The sequence below is a fragment of the Poecile atricapillus genome, chromosome W, assembly GCF_030490865.1.
Source record: "Poecile atricapillus isolate bPoeAtr1 chromosome W, bPoeAtr1.hap1, whole genome shotgun sequence".
NCBI lineage: Eukaryota > Metazoa > Chordata > Aves > Passeriformes > Paridae > Poecile > Poecile atricapillus.
Window position 1 is genome coordinate 87,659,762 of NC_081288.1, and position 18,436 is coordinate 87,678,197.

General features: G+C 37.0%; 1 protein-coding gene across 4 annotated transcripts in view; it reads left to right on the plus strand.

Moving 5' to 3' along the window:
• LOC131592495 (nipped-B-like protein) overlaps nucleotides 1–18,436 on the plus strand; it is a 210,338-nt gene that overhangs the window by 122,905 nt on the left and 68,997 nt on the right. For all 4 annotated transcript variants that reach the window (XM_058864040.1, XM_058864037.1, XM_058864038.1 and 1 more), the window contains one exon: nucleotides 6,441–7,943. In XM_058864040.1, coding sequence (XP_058720023.1) covers nucleotides 6,441–7,943 — 1,503 coding nt within the window. The remainder of the gene's footprint in view (nucleotides 1–6,440; nucleotides 7,944–18,436) is intronic.

Here is an 18,436-nt window from a genome sequence, read left to right on the forward strand (position 1 = left end):
CTGTCAGTCTCCATTCTCCACTGGACTTACGCACTGGCCATATAGGTCTGTTAAAGGGTGAACAAGCCTTGCTGACCACCCCTTGGCTCTCCATTTCACGAATCATGTTATGGATGGGGATCACAGACTCAGTTGGTGCAGTATTGCCAATGGTGCACTGTTGCTGTGGCAATTGGTACCTGTTGTTTTTCAACTCTCAAAAGTCTCACAGCAGAGGGGTCATCTGAGAGACCAGGCAGGGTATTCGGTTTTCTGATTTATTCTGTCTCTAGAGCAGCTATCCCAAAAGCCCAACAATGTCCTTTTGGGTCTTTGAAATACCCACTTCTGAGAGAGTCTATGCCGAGGATGCATAGAGCCTCTGGGCCAGTCATGAGGGGTTGTTTCTGCCACTCATTCCCGGTTAAACTCACTTCAGCTTCCAGTACAGCCAGCTGCTGGGATCCTCTTGTCACCCCAGAAATAGAAATGGATTCCACTTCCACATACCTTGATGGCATCAGGGTACTTTCCAGCATCGGAGGGACTGATAACCTGAGCGAGCCAAGCAACCCCATATGAAAAGGACTTTTTCTGGATTTGCCATCTCATCGAACAGCGAGAGGTTTTATTGTTTAATATTATTCAATTTCTGTTAAATAAACAGTTTTTTCCACTTTTCTCCAAGGAAATCCTTTTCCTGAACCAGTTGGGGGAGGGGCTACTTGAATTTGCTTTTCTATGGGGACCTCCATTTGGAGGTTCTCTCCCAGATTTGCCCTAAACCAGGACATTGGGATAAATTTATTCACTGCTGATTTAAATAGTGCAAATAAGTGGTATTTTAAATGAGTGGAGGCATATCCCAATAATTTCTGAAGAGTATTAGAGCTTTAAGATATTACACTCTTAGTTGTTATGAGAAATTTATACTGGAGTCATCAAGATAGTTCACACAGAATTCAGCATTAGAGGATCAATCTTTGTGGTTCTGGAGTGCATTCACATTTATCCATCTTGGACATGAAGTCTCCAACTGAATTCCTTACAAGTTGTAAATGGGGAAGTGGTAATTTATATGTTGTGTCTTCAAGATAAATCAGAAATCTCTGGATTTTAAAGTTTACCAAACAATAGAACTGAGTGTTACCATTCTGCTAAAACAAAGCTCAGCAACCATGCATGTGGTTCTTATTTAAGGTTGTTTCCTTTTGACAAGTATTTACAAAAAACCCATTTCCATCTGCTAGGACATGGACTTCTAGAGGTTTTTAGGCTATCATCCTATTATACTCATTTGTTGAAAAAGTTTAATCTGAGACTTAATCATCGGGTTTGCAAGAAAGCAGTAACATCGGACACTTCAGCACTAGTGGTGTTCTGGCTGCTGCTTTGGAAAGATTTCAGATTAAATGGAAGAATGCAGATACTTCTTTAATACTTCTCCCCTCATCCAGCTACTGTCCCTAATACATGCTCAGCTTCCAAGTATATCCATTTTCAGCATGGATATGCTGCAAATCACAATTGACTTGCAGTTTCATCAGAAATACATTCAAAGGTATCTGTGGTTATTCCAGTGCAATGTGTTTTTGCACAGAGGTTCTGCAGTAATTAATTTCTAAATCTGAAAGTACTCATTGTTTTGACATGCAGATATTTCCAAAGATGAAGGCCACAACCTGTCTCCAGGAATACTGTTCATAACAGGACAGGTGAGACACAACTGCTTGGAAATCCATTTCAAACTTGTGGTTCCTGTAATATTTTGTTTCTTGCACCACAGTGACCCATTTAATTTGACAGAACATCTCTGCTATTTTTAAAAATAAGTAGTTTATTGTCTTGCTGAGTACCAAGGTTCTGCCTTTTGGTGAGCATGTTGCAATGTAAAGAGAATGTCCATGCAAATTTGACAAGACAAACCAATGCACACATAGGAGAACAACTGGAATCAGACTATACTCTGAACAGTCATAAATTTGTTCAAGTAATTGAACAAAATGTAGATACATTTTTGATGTATCTGCATTCTTGGGAGGCAGGGAAGAGGGAGGAGTGAATAATATTTCTAAAAAGAAAATAATCTGAGGACAACAAACTTGGATACCTGATCTATAATATAGTCAGAAAGCTCTTCTGTGGCTTACTACGTATTCCTTCTATTACAAAAATTGATGTAAAGAGTGAAGCAAAAAGATCCTGGTCACACTAAATTGGTCTCGAGGATATGTGAGCCTACCTGTTCAGAACTGTGACAAGCTCTGAACCTAGGTCTGCAGGATTTGAAAGAAAAATGTTTGCTAGTCTGATATTTTTGCAAACTCCTAGATCCTGATAATAAATTCTGTCATCTATGGAATGAAGTGGATGAAGCTTGGATACTGATGTCTTGAATATTATGAAGAATATTTGAATGGATATTGTAAAGTTCCTGAGTTCATCTGTTCATTAAGACACTATGGGGTCTTGGGACTCATGCCTTAACAAGACAGATTTATGCAAACTTGCATATATTTGATTGTAAAAGAGAAGACTTCAAGACATCTGTTTTCAGAGGTTAATTACTCTCACTTCTCTGATACTCTATTGATTATTCTCATAGTTCAAAGTGAGTTCAGAATTTAATAAAGCCCAATGGTGTTTTTCACATTTCATATTTCTGCAGCTATGTTGGCAACCAAAAAAGTATTTGTGCCCATTCAGTGGAGTTTTTCTATTATGCTCAATGAAGATAGTGGTACCATGTACTCATCCTACCTTTAATGCACAAGTTGCACCTGATATTTTCATAGAATATCCTGAACTGGAAGGGACCCACAAGAATCATCAAGTCCAACTCCTGCCCCTGGACAGGACACCCCAGCAATCCCACCCTGTTCCTGAGAGCATTATCCAAATGCTTATTGAGCTCTGGCAGCCTTGGGGCTGTGATCACTTCCCTCGGGAGCCTGTTCAGTACCTGACCACCCTCTGTGTGAAGAACCTTTTCCTGATATCCAACCTAAACCTCCCCTGACACAGTTCCAGCTGTTCCCTTGGGTCCTGTCATTGGTCACCAGAGAGCAGAGCTCAGCGCCTGCCCCTCTGCTGCCCCTCAGGAGGAAGCTGCAGACCTTGACGAGGTCTTCTGTCAATCTCTTCTTCAGGCTGAATGAGCCAAGTGACCTCAGATGCTCCTCATACAGGTTCCCCTCAGACCCTTCACCATCTTCAGTCCCTCCTTTGGATGCTCTCCAATAGTGTAATGTCTTCCTTATACTGTGGTGCCCAAAACAGCCCCCAGTAGTCAAGGTGAGGCCACACCAGTACAGAGCAGGGCAGGACAATCCCCTCCCTCGACTGGCTGGTGATGCTATGCCTGATGTACTCCAGGACATGGTTGGCCCTCCTGGCTGCCAGGGCACTGCTGACTCATATTCAACTGGCCATCAACCAGGACCCTCAGGTCCTTTCCCACAGATGCTCTCCAGCCTCTCATTCCCCAGTCTGTCTGTACATGCAGGGTTGTCCCATCCCAGGTGCAGAATCCAGCCGTTGCCCTTGTTAAACTTCATATGGTTGTTGGTTGCCCAGCCCTCTAGACTATCTAGATTGCTCTGTAAGGCCTCTCTACCCTCAAGGGAGTCAAGTCCTCCTAGTTTTGTAGTTTTTTGTCCTAGGTCCAGAACTCTCATAGAGGCAAAACTGTCATTTAGTTCTGAGGACCACCCTCAAGATGCACTGGAAATATCAAGAAAACTGTGAATAATCTGGAACTCCATCTGCAATCACCTTGACATTTAGGAAAAGAGTACTTTGAAGGCACCCCTTTCTTTTCAGATAAGATATCAACAGGTTGTGGTTATAACTTACTGAACATCAGTACTGAGTTGTCAAGAGAAGCAAAGAAGGTGCATCAAATGATCTCTGTATTTAGAGGGAATATGACAAGTTATGATACAATTATCTATTTATATGTTCTCAATTTACAATTGGACATTTTGGATGATGATGAACAGCAACATTTTGAGCCCATGGAAGTTCAAGAGAGAAAATTGGTCATACTTGAATTGTTTTGGTTGTTTAATCATAGAACCCTCAGCATGAGGGCTCTGAAAGGTGAGTTTTCGTTGATCTAGCTACACCAGTTTCAGACATCATATCTCCTTACCATTTGCCTTGCTCCTATAGTAGGGGTAGCAGAAGAAAACCTTTGCTTGGTTCTTAGCTGGCTTGTTCAGTCTGGTTAGGTTAATGCAAACCGTCTTCACTAGTGCTGTAATCTGATGCACTAGACAATGAAACACACTTGTAGAAATGTGAATGTGTGTTCCCTTCTGCTACAGGTGATAACCTCAGTTAAAGGGAGAGGGCAGATAACTGGTAACAGTAATGTCTTAAAGCTAGATCCACCATCAGAGCTTTACAGGACTTTTTCAGTGTGACTGACATTTCTGGATTAAAATGAAAAAGCTGACTGACTTTTTCATAAGAACACAAGTTTCTCAATATGTGTTTCAAAATTTCAACAGTTTTAATTGAGAAATGAGGTAATGATATGTGTGTGTATGTATGTATAGTAATGTATATGTGTTTAAAAAAAAGTAATCAAATTTGAAATCTTTCCGTTTGGAAGCTTCTACTTCCTGGTCATTCCTGAGACCTTCTATGAAGCTCAGTGAGGTCAAAGCCCTCTTAGTCACAAGTAGAAAAATATTTTTTGTCATTGTATGAAGGTTTCAAAAAAAACCCCCCATTTGATTTAACAAGTAGTGTAAGGAAGTTAATCTATATAAGCTCTCATATAAATCCAACAGTTTTTGTTGTTGGGCAGAAAAAGGAAAAACCGCCATGCTAAAAAGCTGCACTTTCAATTCATCAAATTTATTTTGGTTCACATGTCTATCATAAAGTTGGCAAGTGTTCCTACTTTGAAAAGTTCCTTATTTGCAGTTGACTAGTTTCTGCATGGAGTTTATTGTATTTGTCTTTACTGTCTTCCAGACATTAAATGTTATACATAATTTTGGAGTTTTAGGAAGTTAGAGATATACAAAGAGATTTGAGAATTAAAATGACAGAAAAACCCCACAAACCTGTTCACATCACTGGAGTTGACTATCTTACTACTTGTTACTGTGTTCTAATGTTAATTTTGGAGATGATCCTTAAAAATTTTAATACTTCTGAACCAGAATCTTCTACAAGTATAGAGGAAATTAGAAGTCATAGTTATAATTCTGGTTTACAATTTGAGAGGTTGGGGGTATTTTTGTTAAGAGTTTAATTCCTTCTTCTTTGATTGCATCCTCCTTACTTATCCCCTGCTCCCAAAAGGAGAGCTGGCTCATTTCATCTGGTGAAAAGGCACCACAAATCTAAGCACAAAATAAGTTATTTTTCTTATATTGTATTTGTGGTCTAGACATTTTGATAGAATTTTCAACTTGTGTTTGGTAATTACTTAGACTTAAAATCATATTCCCTGATTACAGAGAAAATATCTTTTTTTTATTGACAAACTATAAAATGAGAATATAAGCCTTAGTACAGGTAGGGCTTTTGAGTTTCATGGTAGAAATTAATTTTAGTTTAGAGTATCATGTTGGTAATTTAAATAGGTTGTATTTTAAATTAATAGATATTTTCATGTGCTTCTCATTTCTGTGAATTCTGCCAAATTACAGGAGGGGGTGGTTGGCTCACTTCCTGTTTTTCTGTATTCTACTTTTAATGATTTTTTTTAAAATGTAAACTGAAAGGATTATTGTAGAGTCAAGCTCTTGACACTACATAAAATTATCACTGAATTTTTTATTTCATCCATGAAAAACATTATGGTTGCAAGGGGAAAATACTGAAACCTTTAACTGTGTAGTGCCAGCCCCCACACACTTATTCATATGTGATATGGTATAGACTCCAACTCTTGCTATACTGCTTGTTTCAAAGAGAAGCATGGAGTGTTGGACTTATTTTAATAATTTTTGTTCACTATTCATGTGTTCCGTGGCTACAATATATGTGAAGCCCAACTGAATCAAGTAGGGAGAAGCTCTTTCTTAATCATTGCAGATCCTTGCATAGTTCATGTATAATGAACCAGGCTTAATCTGCAAAAGAGAATCTTTCATAGTAGTATTCCTCAAAACTTGCTTCAACTGTAAATGATATTTTTTTTGGCCATTATTGCAGCTTCTTTATTAGATGGTTCTCTTGGGAATTGTACAGGAACTGATTTAATGTGTTTCAAAGATGTTTTTTAATGATTAATTGGCACATGCAGTAGATTGATAACAAACACATTAAAAAGTATTAGAGAAGTTCTATTCTTGCTATTCAATGGGTTTTGTTGTTTGTGTGCACATAGATGTGGAGGAGGATTAATTGGTGGGGGTGGAGGGGAATGGACATTTTTGCTCCGACATTTGCTTATTTCTAATATATAGCATTTGTGATTTTTCTCTTTTAATTTGTAGATAAGCCTCTGAAGAAGCGAAAGCAAGAAAACAAACCACAGGAGGTTGGAGGTGCTACTGGAGGAAATAGAGCAGCCTCTCAGGAGACGGGTTCTGCAGGAAATGGGGCAAGGCCAGCGCTGATGGTTAGTATTGATCTGCAGCAAGCAGGAAGAGCAGATTCTCAGGCAACAGTAACTCAGGATTTGGACATCATCAAAAAACCTGAAGAAATTAAGCAGTATAATGACGTGTTTGTGTGTGTTCCCCAAGAAGACACTGTTGGAGTTCTTAAATATAAACCTGAAAACCATCCCGACATTTTTAGGAAAATGTCAGACTTTGGGAGTCAAAAAACAGATATCCAGCAAAATGAAAACAGACAAATGGAATTTCAGCAAAATGTGAGCAAGCGGTTGGAAAGCAAACAGAATGAGAAGAAACAGGTAGAAGCTAAACGTGAAAGCAAGCATGAAAGCAGACAAATGGAAGCGAAACAAAATGAGAACAGACAAACAGAAACAAAACAAAACCAGAGCAGGCAAATGGAGATGAAACAAAATGAGGGAAAACAAAATAATGACAAACAGGAAATAAGGCAGAGGCCTGAAACACCGAAACAGAAGAATGAAGGCAGGCCTGAAATGCCAAAACATAGACATGATAACAGGAGAGACTCAAGTAAACCATTATCAGATAAGAAAATAGAAATATCTAGGCATAAACTAGATGTGAAATCTGATCCTTCAAGGATAAAATCTGAAAGTAGATCCGATACAACAAAACAGAGGCCTGATGGGCGCTCAGTTTCTGATACACCAAGGCGTGACCATGATAGCCTCAAACAAAGATCAGAGGACAGGGAGGAATCAGAGAAATACAGAGGAGATCCATCCAAGATCAGAAGACCTGAATATTTGAGATCCTCAAACAAAAATGAACATGATTCTAAACATGGTATTAAATCTGATGGTTCAAAACCTGAGAAATTTGCAAGGAAACATAGACATGAGTCTGGTGAATCAAGGGAAAGGTTTTCTTCTGGGGATCAGAAATCAAGACCTGACAGCCCACGCATTAAACAGGAAGGTAGAGGAGATTCTAGTAAATCAAGACCTGATAAACCTGGTTTTAAATCACAAAACAGCAAAGATGAACAAAGGACAGATGGTAATAAGAGTAAAGTAAATAGTAATAAAGCACATGCTGACAATAAAGCAGAGTTTCCCAGTTATTTGTTGGGGGCGAGATCTGGCGCATTGAAACATTTTGTCATTCCAAAAATCAAGCGTGATAGAGATGTCAATGTCACTCAGGAATCAAGGAAAACTGAATTTAAAGGTGAACAGGACAAAGTAGAGAAGATTGGGCTAGTTGAAGATCTAAATAAAGGAGCTAAGCCTGTAGTTGTCCTTCAAAAACTTTCATTGGATGATGTGCAGAAATTTATTAAGGATAGAGAAGATAAATCAAGGGGCTCTTGTTTTAAACCTAGCAAGAACAAGTCATCCAAATCTAATAAAGGTAAGTTGGTTTTTTTTAATGTTAATTGCATTATATCTTGTATACTCCTGTTCTTTTAGATTTGCTACTCCTATGGTTAGAAAGTAAACACAAATGTTTAATAGTTTATACTCTTGCTTATATGGTGATTTTGGGGAACAAAGTGAAATTTCTGTATGAGATTGTGGTTATTGGAAATCTTGCTACAGTGTAACTAAAATGATTTGTTTATTCCAATGCAAGTTCCTAATGTGGGAATACTTAAATAGTCTTAAAATGTACTTCAGTTACATGAGTTTAATCTGGTAGTTTATCTAGGTAAACAACTACAATATGAATGATTGGGTGTGTCTGTATAAGGGAATGGTACTACTATAACTAAATTGTTATAGCTGAAGTGTTGTGAAATACTATGTATACAAGCCCTAAGATTCTTTTATGTTTTTATTTGGAAATGAAATGTGTTTTTTCTAAGGGATATTTTTACATGATGAGATAAGAAGGCAGTTACAAAGCCCCATCTGCCTCTTACACTATAAATACAGCTCTGTTGGGAAGCCTCCATACTTTAGGCTGTGTGACAATAAGATTATTAAAAAGTTCCGTCTTTAGGAGAATTCAGATAGTGTTGTCTATAAAGTCCAGTGTATGTGGAAAGAGGAAAGAAATGTAAACTGTAGACTGGCATTATCAAATTAGTCATATAAACAGGAATTTATTCATAAAAGTTTGTAGATTTGATATTTGTCTCTTCTGCAGATTTAATGCTTTTTTATTCTTGGTACTATAATTTTAGTTTCTTTGGTTTCAGGCTGAAGTAGATAATTTCACATTGTGAAATCAATGTTACTAACTGGTCAGGGTTCTTTATATTGTTTAGCATTTAGATTTCTTATGTAGTTATGTTTATAGAGCTGTCATGTCTCAAAAGCTGACAGATAAAGTGTGAGAGGAGAGGTTTTAAACTGTATACAGGATTATTTATGAATGCAGTTCTGGGTATATCATTGCTTATTAATTTTAGAATAAAATGTTTTCTTACAAAGTTTATCTGATAAGAACTGATTTAGAAATCTTTGTGAATGTATAGCTATGTTTATGTGCATGTGTACTGAGTTGATATCTGTATGATGAATTTATTTTGCTATGTCTGTTCTCTACTAATTTGATTGTATTGACCCTTAAAGACAACAATTCAGCATGAGTATTGCTTATTTGTAAAATGTTAGCCTTCTTGTTAAATATTTTCTCTTTATCCTGGAAATATGAACATTTCCCCTCTCGCTTTTTGATATTCAGAACAGGCAAAGTTTCCAGTTCTAAAAATAGTAGGTATCTAGAAGCAGACAGAAAATTTTGACATCCTTCCTGTCAGCTTAGTCTAAAGATTTCAGATGAAAGTTTTATGTTCATTATAAGGCATATGGAAAACTTTCTGATGGAGTTCAGCTCCTAAGGATAGACTTTGAAATCACACAATTCTATGTGCAGAAAATTGGTAAAGCCCTCTGAGCTATATACAGTATATGTATGCTTTCTAAAGTGTTTCTGAAGTAGGCTTTTTTGTAGTCTGTATTGTATATGGTTATTTATATAGTATATTTTAGTAATGTGTAAAGGTTTTATTGACTCTAATCCAGTTGGCATGACTCTACTAACAGTGTCACACATGAGCAATGCATTCATTTTAAATTCAGGTTTATTGCTTTTCTGGAGTATTTTTGTGTATTTTGTGTTTTATGAAGTCATATATTTCTTACATATTTTGAAATAACTTGGGACATATTTTCCAGGGGAAAAAAAGTCTGAATCCGATATCAGTCTCTTTGCTATTGTATCTAGAATAAGATTCTTACAATGATACTATAAATAAGTTTCATGGAAAGAATAACTATGTTTCTCTTACAAATCAAGGTTTGAGTGTTCATCCATGCAGTTTTTGGAGAAAGTGCCTGTACTTAGATTTTTCATGTGTATTTTTAGTTTTACATTTTTTTGCCCAACTTCCTGGTAGCCTACTTTCTAGGATATAATGAGGTAAATTCCAGTGTTCATAATTTAGGGTTCATAATTCATAAAGATATCTCTTAATAAGCTGTCCTGTTTTAGGGCAAATTTGGGAGAAAACTTCCAAATGGGTTCCCTCCAGAAAGCAAATTCAAGCGGCCCCTCTCCCAACTGGTTCGGGAAAAGATTTCCTTAGAGAAAAGTGGAAAAAAACCTGTTTATTTAAGAGAAAATGAATAATATTAAATAAAGCTTCTGGCTGTTCAAAGAGATGGCACATCCAGAAAAGTCGTTGTCGTGGGGTATAGCTCGGTTTGCTCAGGTTCTTATCAGTCCCTCCGGCACTGGAAAGTGCTGAGGCCCAGGCCTCAATGGACCACAGGCATGAGCTCCTGGTGTTTTTCTGGGTTTTCAGTCCAGAGCAGGTTTGAACAGATCCAAGGAAAAAGGAAAAAACAGTCCAGGGAACTTCCCTGCCTCAGCTAGCTAAAAAACCAACAGCAAAGGAGAGCTCTGTCCTGCTGTCTGTCCATGCCGCAGACAACACAGTCCAGGAGCAGGATGCGGGGGAGTGAGTGCTCTTTCTGAACACAAACTGGGCGCTTCTTCTTTCCCCTCCTTCGCACTCAGAGCCAGTCTGAAAGGTGCAGAACTTAATATGTAACATAAACAAGGTGATTGGGGATACAAGCATCACAAAGTCACCCCATGACATAAGCCAAGCTCTATTTGTCAGTAACTGATATAGGACATATTCATGTCATTTCCACAATGTCCTCACTCCAACTGAGAGAAATAGCATCCAGTTTTAGTCCATGCCATTTTTACTTATAACTGTTTTACTACACTAGAAGATGTAATTTTCATAAGCATTCTTTATTTATTTCATCATATATTTCTTAATAGATTGTAGCAAATCTTTTCTAGGGTTGCCTTTTTGCATAATTATTCCATTTCTTCTTGCATCCCTCCTATTCCATGCAGCTTAATACATTTTACTTTATCTTTCCTTCTTTCACCTCCATGTATTTCTTGTCCTTGGTTTGTCCTTTCTCATCCTTCCCCAAGAAAATGTGTTCTCCTGGCTTTGTCACATACAACATCATTGCTGTGATTTATCTGAAATCCAGTTTAAACTAAGATTAGTTCAGGTAGTTCAAAAACCATTTAGATAGTTATTCTGTCTTAAGGGACTAATGCCCATTGATTATAAAACTCAGTAAAATCAACTTATTTTAGGCTAAAATTAATGCTACATATACTGAACATCTATATAACTTTATACATTGTTTCAGTAAACTTTAAATTTTAAAGTCATCCTGTTATTGTGTACATGGCTAAGCCTTTCATTTTACTGTAAAAAATCCAAGTAGCATTTTAAGCAAATTTTATATACAGGTTTGAAATTTCGTTAGGCTATTATATGACTGGGACAGCTGTAGTATGCGATTGTTAAGATTGAACCATCCCAACAGTCCCTTTTGGCATTTGCAAGAAAAAAACAACATTTTTTACTCTCTCCTGATCTTTGAGCATTTTTCTGAAAGATACACTCTAGCTCAGAGGAAAGTTATAGAAGTTTTTTTCACAGTATTTTTGTTAAGGGGTCTTATGCTGAATTTTTATGGCCTGTTTTTTTTCAGGTCAGAATGAATTATAGCACTTTTTTTTTGCTTCTGTTTTTAACATCTGTGAATGCCTTTTATCCTGGTTTTAATATAAATGTATGTTGTTGAGGAATTCATTAAACTTCTCCCTTCAAGTTTGTGCCTGCAATGAAGAGGTCATGTTTGCTATGCTTTCATTTCAGAACTTCAATGAATACCTTCTCTGCTGCTTCTTATATCTATACTGATCAACTGTCTTGAGATTAAATGTGTTACCAGTTTTACAGTTCATAAAATCATTTAGGTTAGAAAAGACCTCTGAGATCATCAAGTCACACCATTAACCCATCACTGCCAGGTCCACCACTTAAACCATGTCCTCAAGATCCACATGTATATGTCTTTTAAATCCCTCCAGGGATGATGACTCTACCACTGCCCTGGGCAGCCATTTCCAGTGCTTGATAACACTTTCTGTGAAGAAATTTTTCCAACTATCCAATCTATACCTTCCCTAGACCAACTTGAGGCTATTTCCTCTTGTCCTATTGCTTGTTCCCTGTGAGAAAAGCCTGACCCCCACCTGACTCTACCCTCCTTTCAGGTAGTTGTAAAGAGTAAGAAGGTCCCCCCTGAGCCTCCTTTTCTCCAGGCTAAACACCCTCATCTCCCTCAGCCACTCCTGGTCCTCCAGACCCAGCTCTGTTGCCCTTCTCTGGACTTGCTCCAGCACCTCAATGTCTTCCTTGCAGTGAAGGGCCCAGAACTGGACACAGCACTCGAGGTGTGGCCTCGCCAGTGCTGAGTACAGAGACAATCAATCACTTCCCTGGTCCTGCTGGTCACACCATTTCTGATCCAAGCCAGGATGTCATTGGCCTTCTTGCCTGCCTGAGCCCACACTGGCTCATGTTCAGCTGCTGTCGTTCAGCACCCCCAGGTTCTTTTCCTTGTGGACAGTTTTCCAGTCACTCTGCCCCAGCCTGGAGCTGCATGGGGTTGTTGTGACCCAAGGGCAGGACCTGGCACTTGGCCTTGCTGAACCTCATACAGTGGGCCTTGTCCTATGGTTCTATCCTGTCCTGATCCCTCTGCAGAGCCTTCCTGCCCTCCAGCAGATCAACGCTCCCACCCACCTTGGTGCCCTCTGTAAACTTACTGAGTGCATTTGATCCCCTTGTCCAGGTCATCAATAAAGATATTAAAAAAGGCTGGCCCCAATACTGAGCTTTGGGGAACCCCACTGGTGACTGGCTGCCAACTGGATGACTCCATTCCTGACCACACTCTGGGCCCAGCCATCTAGACAGTTTCTTACCCAGCAGAGTGCACCTGTCCAACCCGTGGGCTGCCAGCTTTTCCAAGAGAATGCTGTGGGAGACAGTGTCAAGGTTTTACTAAGGTCCAGGTAGACACATCCACAGAGAATGAGAGAAAAATTTAACTGTGGTAAGGAGATGTCTGAGTTGGCTTATAATATATTTAAAGGATTAGCTTCCTAAAATAAGCACCACATATGTAATTGCAAATTTTAGTTCTAGGACAAATGAGTGTGTGTTTTTTAAGACTTGTGCAGAAAGACCTTTTGAGTCTTCAAATATTACCTTAAAAGGCTTAATTGTTTAAAAATAATAAATTATAATTTCACTGCAGAATATAATGCTGAATGCTACTTCTTCTTTGTGTAGATTGTTATTCTAGGATTTCGTTATTTATACAGTGCAGAACTTTAAACACAGGTTTTCATTGGTCACTACAAGTCTCTGTGTTCTCTGCTGCTATAATCTGAAATATGAGTGAAGATTTGCCATTTCTTCAAAGGTCATCTTTATGTTTTTACAAGTGCAGCTAAAAAATTTACTGTTACTTAATCTTCTTTATGTTACAGGGTTGAATCAGTGCTTTTAGATATTTCTATGTTCTATGCTTGTGTGTTTGGGTTTTTTTTTAATTCCAGATTACTTTTTCAGAGCCTATAATAACTATAATTTGTAGTCAGTGGCAAGCTGTAGCAGTGCAAAGTTCCATGGCACTTGTGTAATGTGATGGTCCATCTTTGAGTTCTAGAACTGCTGAAAAGTCTCACTTGTGAAGCAGAGTTACCAATTAGGTCTCATCTTTTAGACAGGAGTGACAAGAAAGGCTCAGTGAGCAAACTTCTGATGCTTCTCACAGTCCTCTGGACAGCACAGCTGAGCTACTCACCAATACTTTTTGGTGCAGTTGAAAACTAGACAAAAAAGAAGTGTAAATAAATTTTAAATATTTGCTTAAGTCCTTCATGTATAGGACTTCTACAAAGACAAAATTGACAAAACTTTGAGAAAAATAACTTATGGATATTAACTCATCAAGAAAACTTTAGCGTTCAACTCAAATTTATTTCCAAAATAACAATCTCTTGATTCTGAAAGAGGCACACTGTTGTACTTACTGAAATCAGTGGGGCAAGTAGCTATGTTGCTAGGAAATAACTAGAATAAAAGCATATTTCCTGGAACTCAGATTGCTTACTACAGATTGTCCTTTTGTAAAGATAACCATTGGGAAAGTCCTAATTCCACAAATCTGAAATATTGAATCACTCTTAGAGTTCCTGGTAGCAACTGCATTTGCATTTCGGAGGGCCTGAGTAATAACTGACTAAGCATCTTGCATGTGCATATACTACCACGTGGATCAAGCATGTTAAAACTTTCTCTGAAGCTCTCTAGTAAATTATGCCACATTTCAGAGAAGTAAAGGATATATTTAATGGTTTACAGCTGAAGTCTTTAAAGCTTCCCTTAAACTCTAAATTTAACTGAATTTGTAGAATAAGCATCACTTTCATGAGAATTATACATTTTTCCTCATTTTCCTCTTTTCTGAGATATTGATGACTACCTCTTTTCAACTTAAGTAGTCTAGAAGAGAAGCTGGCTGTTCCTTGTGACATTATAACTATTTAAAGATATGTTGGGTTTTCAAAGGATCCATTTTAATATACTCTTTGTTCACTTACCTCTAATTTTTTTTCTCCTTTCTGGAATGAATAGGTTAATGGTTTGAAAAATATTAGAGGTGTAAATATATTATTTATATATATACATAAATAACATCAGTAAAATCCAGTAGTTGGGAAAAATCTTGGTTTTCTAGCATGGATTGTTCCTACTTGCGGGGATTTTTTTAAGTATGGTGCATCTCTTCTATTACAAAAAGTGTGCTGGGATGTGTGGGCATTGTACATACTCTCTGGGGCCTTTGGCTTTGATGTTAGTTTTTCAGAAGTAGATGTTGGATAAGCTAGTATTGGTCAATGTTGGACAAACTGATATCCAGTAGACAGAAGGAATTCAGCAGTTGCACACGGGAGTGAGTCCTTTCTTGTGTTGATTTGTTGCTAGTACAATAGGAGAAATTTTCAGCACACTACTTTACCTGAAAGTTGCTTATTTCCTATTTTTGTCTTTGCCACAAAGGTAAATATTTTTATTCTTGCTCTCACAGTTGTTCTTAAGTCTTCTCTTGATACTAAGAGTGAAATTTACTTCTTGCACATCTACTTCTTAGCAGAAACAGTAAACTTGACCAAATCTAATAATTTCATTGTTCTTTGGTTCATCTGAAATATGTTGCTTTGTTTGCAGATTTAGGAGTACATTGTTTAACTAGTTCACTTTAGAAAAATTATTTTGGTACATGTAAGTGAAAGAAATTTATTACCTAATTTGTCAGAGCAATTTATTGAAAGTCTAAAACTGCCTTTGGTTCATGGGTATGGATGACTGATCAGGTTCCTCTTATTTTTTGGGAAAACTGAAGCTATTTTTCATAATTTATTTTTGCAACAATACATTGCAATATATAAAAATGGGCCATCAATTTGTTTGAAATTACACAATATGCAGTGCTGACTCATTCATGTGCGTAAGTAAGTATCTAAATATGGATGTTATTTCTTGGCATATGTGCAGGGATATGTGATCAAAATTTTTGGTTTGAATTTTCTTCTCAACAAAGGGTAAATTTGGCAAAATACAAATAAGGGAAACCCTCACATTTGCTTCTGGTAAATGAACTTTTCTTTTGCTCAACATTTTCAACCATTTTAAGTGGCTGTTTCTGTGTAGGAAAATTTAAACTATTTACTTGAAATTTGCAATTTATTTTTGCTTCATGGTAATATTACCAATGAACAGAAAAGAAAAAAATGATGTGGAAAGTCTCTGGGTTCTTTTCCTCAAGGTCGGGATTAATGAGCGGGAGAGAGAGACGATTTTCATGTTTGGACACAGTTGTTTATTTTTTCTTATCTATATTACATTCTCACAGCGAGTGAGTTTGTCTGCACACTAAGCTAACAGTCTAGGAAATGGAGCCCCAGGTATCTCTTGCCAAGGTTTTTTAAGTGTCAACTACCCAATTATAAAATGCCAACTAACTTATTTTTACTTATAACCCAATAACCAAACACCCGTGTTCCACACTGCGGATTTTTCTATCCAGTCACTCAATATTACTAAAATCCATGAAGAAGAAGGTGAAAAAAAAAGGCAGGTTAATGCCCTAAAACCTCCATCTTGTTTTATACATATTACTATATTCTAAAACCTTAAATTCTAAATTTTCTACCAAGTGATATAACACACTTTTGTTTAAACCTTACAGTTTCAGTTCTATCTATTAATTTTGGAAGTCTTTTCCATGGCCTCTGGTCAAACACAGTGTTCTCTTGTGGGTCTGTGCCTGTCAGCACAGAAAGCATGAAATTCTCTGTCCAGGGTTCCAACAAGATGAGACCCTTTTTGTTCTTCAAATTACCAAATTTTTGTTTGCATCAAATGAAGCTTACTCAAATATGCTTATTGTTTAATTATCTTTTGAGTATTTCCTGTAGTATTTATATTAAAAGCTAAAATATCAGCAATTTGTTGTTGTTGTTAAGGTAATTCAGTTACTTTGAAGAAGTAAAACGAGTACCTTCATGTGATATTTTCAGTGACAAAGTATGAGAATCTTTCCATGATAGAGCAAGGTAAAAGCAGTTGATGTGCTTATAGTCACAAAACAGATATAAATAATGGAATTTGTTTTGCTTGTTCTCTGCAAAGATTGTGGTTGTATTATATTGATTATATAGGAGTTTGATGAGAAGAAAAATTGAGGTTTGATTTGATTATATTTAAGGAAGATCTTTTTTCTTAGGCTCAGTTTTTAAATTAATCAGAATACATGGTTGGGAAAATTCATCAGTCATAAATCTCAGATTAAAAGTATTAATAGTAGATTCATAAAAGTAAGGTTCTTTGTGCAGCACTGCATTTATTTCAATTGTTGATCTTGCTCCATTTTACTCTGAGTACTGCTTTATTTTTTGTGAAGTATCTTGCAAAACTACTCCAGCCTTCTTTTATCAATTTTTATAAAGATGAGAAGTCAGGGAATAACAATAAGGAATAAAATAACTCGTGGCTATGGTTGCTGCAGAAATCAAATAGCTTGAGGAAATCATTGATATCGATGTAAAGTGAGTTCTTATGCTTCTTGACATCTTTTCAAAATATGTATTGGGTATATTCCTTGATCTTTGGATCCTTCAGGGTGCTCTTTGGAAATCCCTTCCCTCTGTCATAAATTTCTTTCTTCTAAGAGTACTTTGTGCAATTGAAAAATCTTTTTTGAATCTGCTGCTGAACCATGGGTAATGATAACACCTACTACATCATGGAATTATTCCGTTTCTGTGTCCAGAATCTTCTCTGACACACCAACCTGACTGTGTCCTATTAAAGTCAGAGCTAAGGACTTGAATATAACCAGAGAGCTTGAACCTCTCCTTTTGCTTATCTCGAGGCTTAGAGCTTTCCCTTTGTGCCAGTATTAGGGTAGATGAAGAAAATTATTTTGAAAGATGTGTTCAAGCAGGTTCTATGAAATTATATAGGACATAGTTCCAAACAGTATTTCTCTCCTTCCTGCCAGGGGATGCTCCTGCCATACCTTCCACACCTTCCACAAACCTTAAGGCAGAGAATGGGAAAGAAAAGTAAAATGCATGACTACTCAGATTATTATCATCAGTATTCATCTTGATGGTGTGTTTCAGCTGATGATACGTTATTGAGATACAAGTGTAACTTCTGTCTTATGAGCAGATGTACTTTCCTCATGCCTTAAATTCCATTTTGATAAAAGGATAGTGTTTTCCCTGTGTTTCCCTTTCTGTTCTTAAAACTCTCCAGTGTCGCTAGAGGACACAAAATGATTCACACTACTACCATCAGTGTTAGAACAAAAACTCGTGACTTTATTCTTAATTCCAGTATTTGTAGATTCTTGACAATGACCAGGGATTGGATAATTAAATTAACACCTTCCCAATCACACTGGTCATGTGAAATGTCCATCAAAAGACATTTCTTAGAAGGAATGCATAAACATCTATGTTTACAGTTACTTTCCTGGGAAAGCAGCTACAATTATGAAAAACAAGATCAGAAGGCTTAATTTTCAGTGTGACATTTCACCCTTTCTTCTTTAAAAAAAGAAAAAGAATAAAAAGAAAAATGAACAGAGAAAATGAACAATATTTTAAACAATCAAAAAATGAAAATGACAAAGAAAATAAACAATGTTCTAAACAATTAGAAGGCTTTAGTTTCAGGGTGATACTCCAGGGCACAGAATTATTTGGAGTAGTGTGATGCTGGTGAGCAGGGGACTGATCACCACGGACTGAGATGTAAACATGTAATGGAGCATTTTAAGGGAGAGCACAATGGAAAGGATGTAATTAAATTTGCACACTGTCACCCTGAAAATTAAACCTTCTGATCTTGTTTTCATAGTTTCTAGCCACTTTCCCAGGAAATTAACTATAAACATAGATGTGTATACATTCTTTCCAAGAAACAT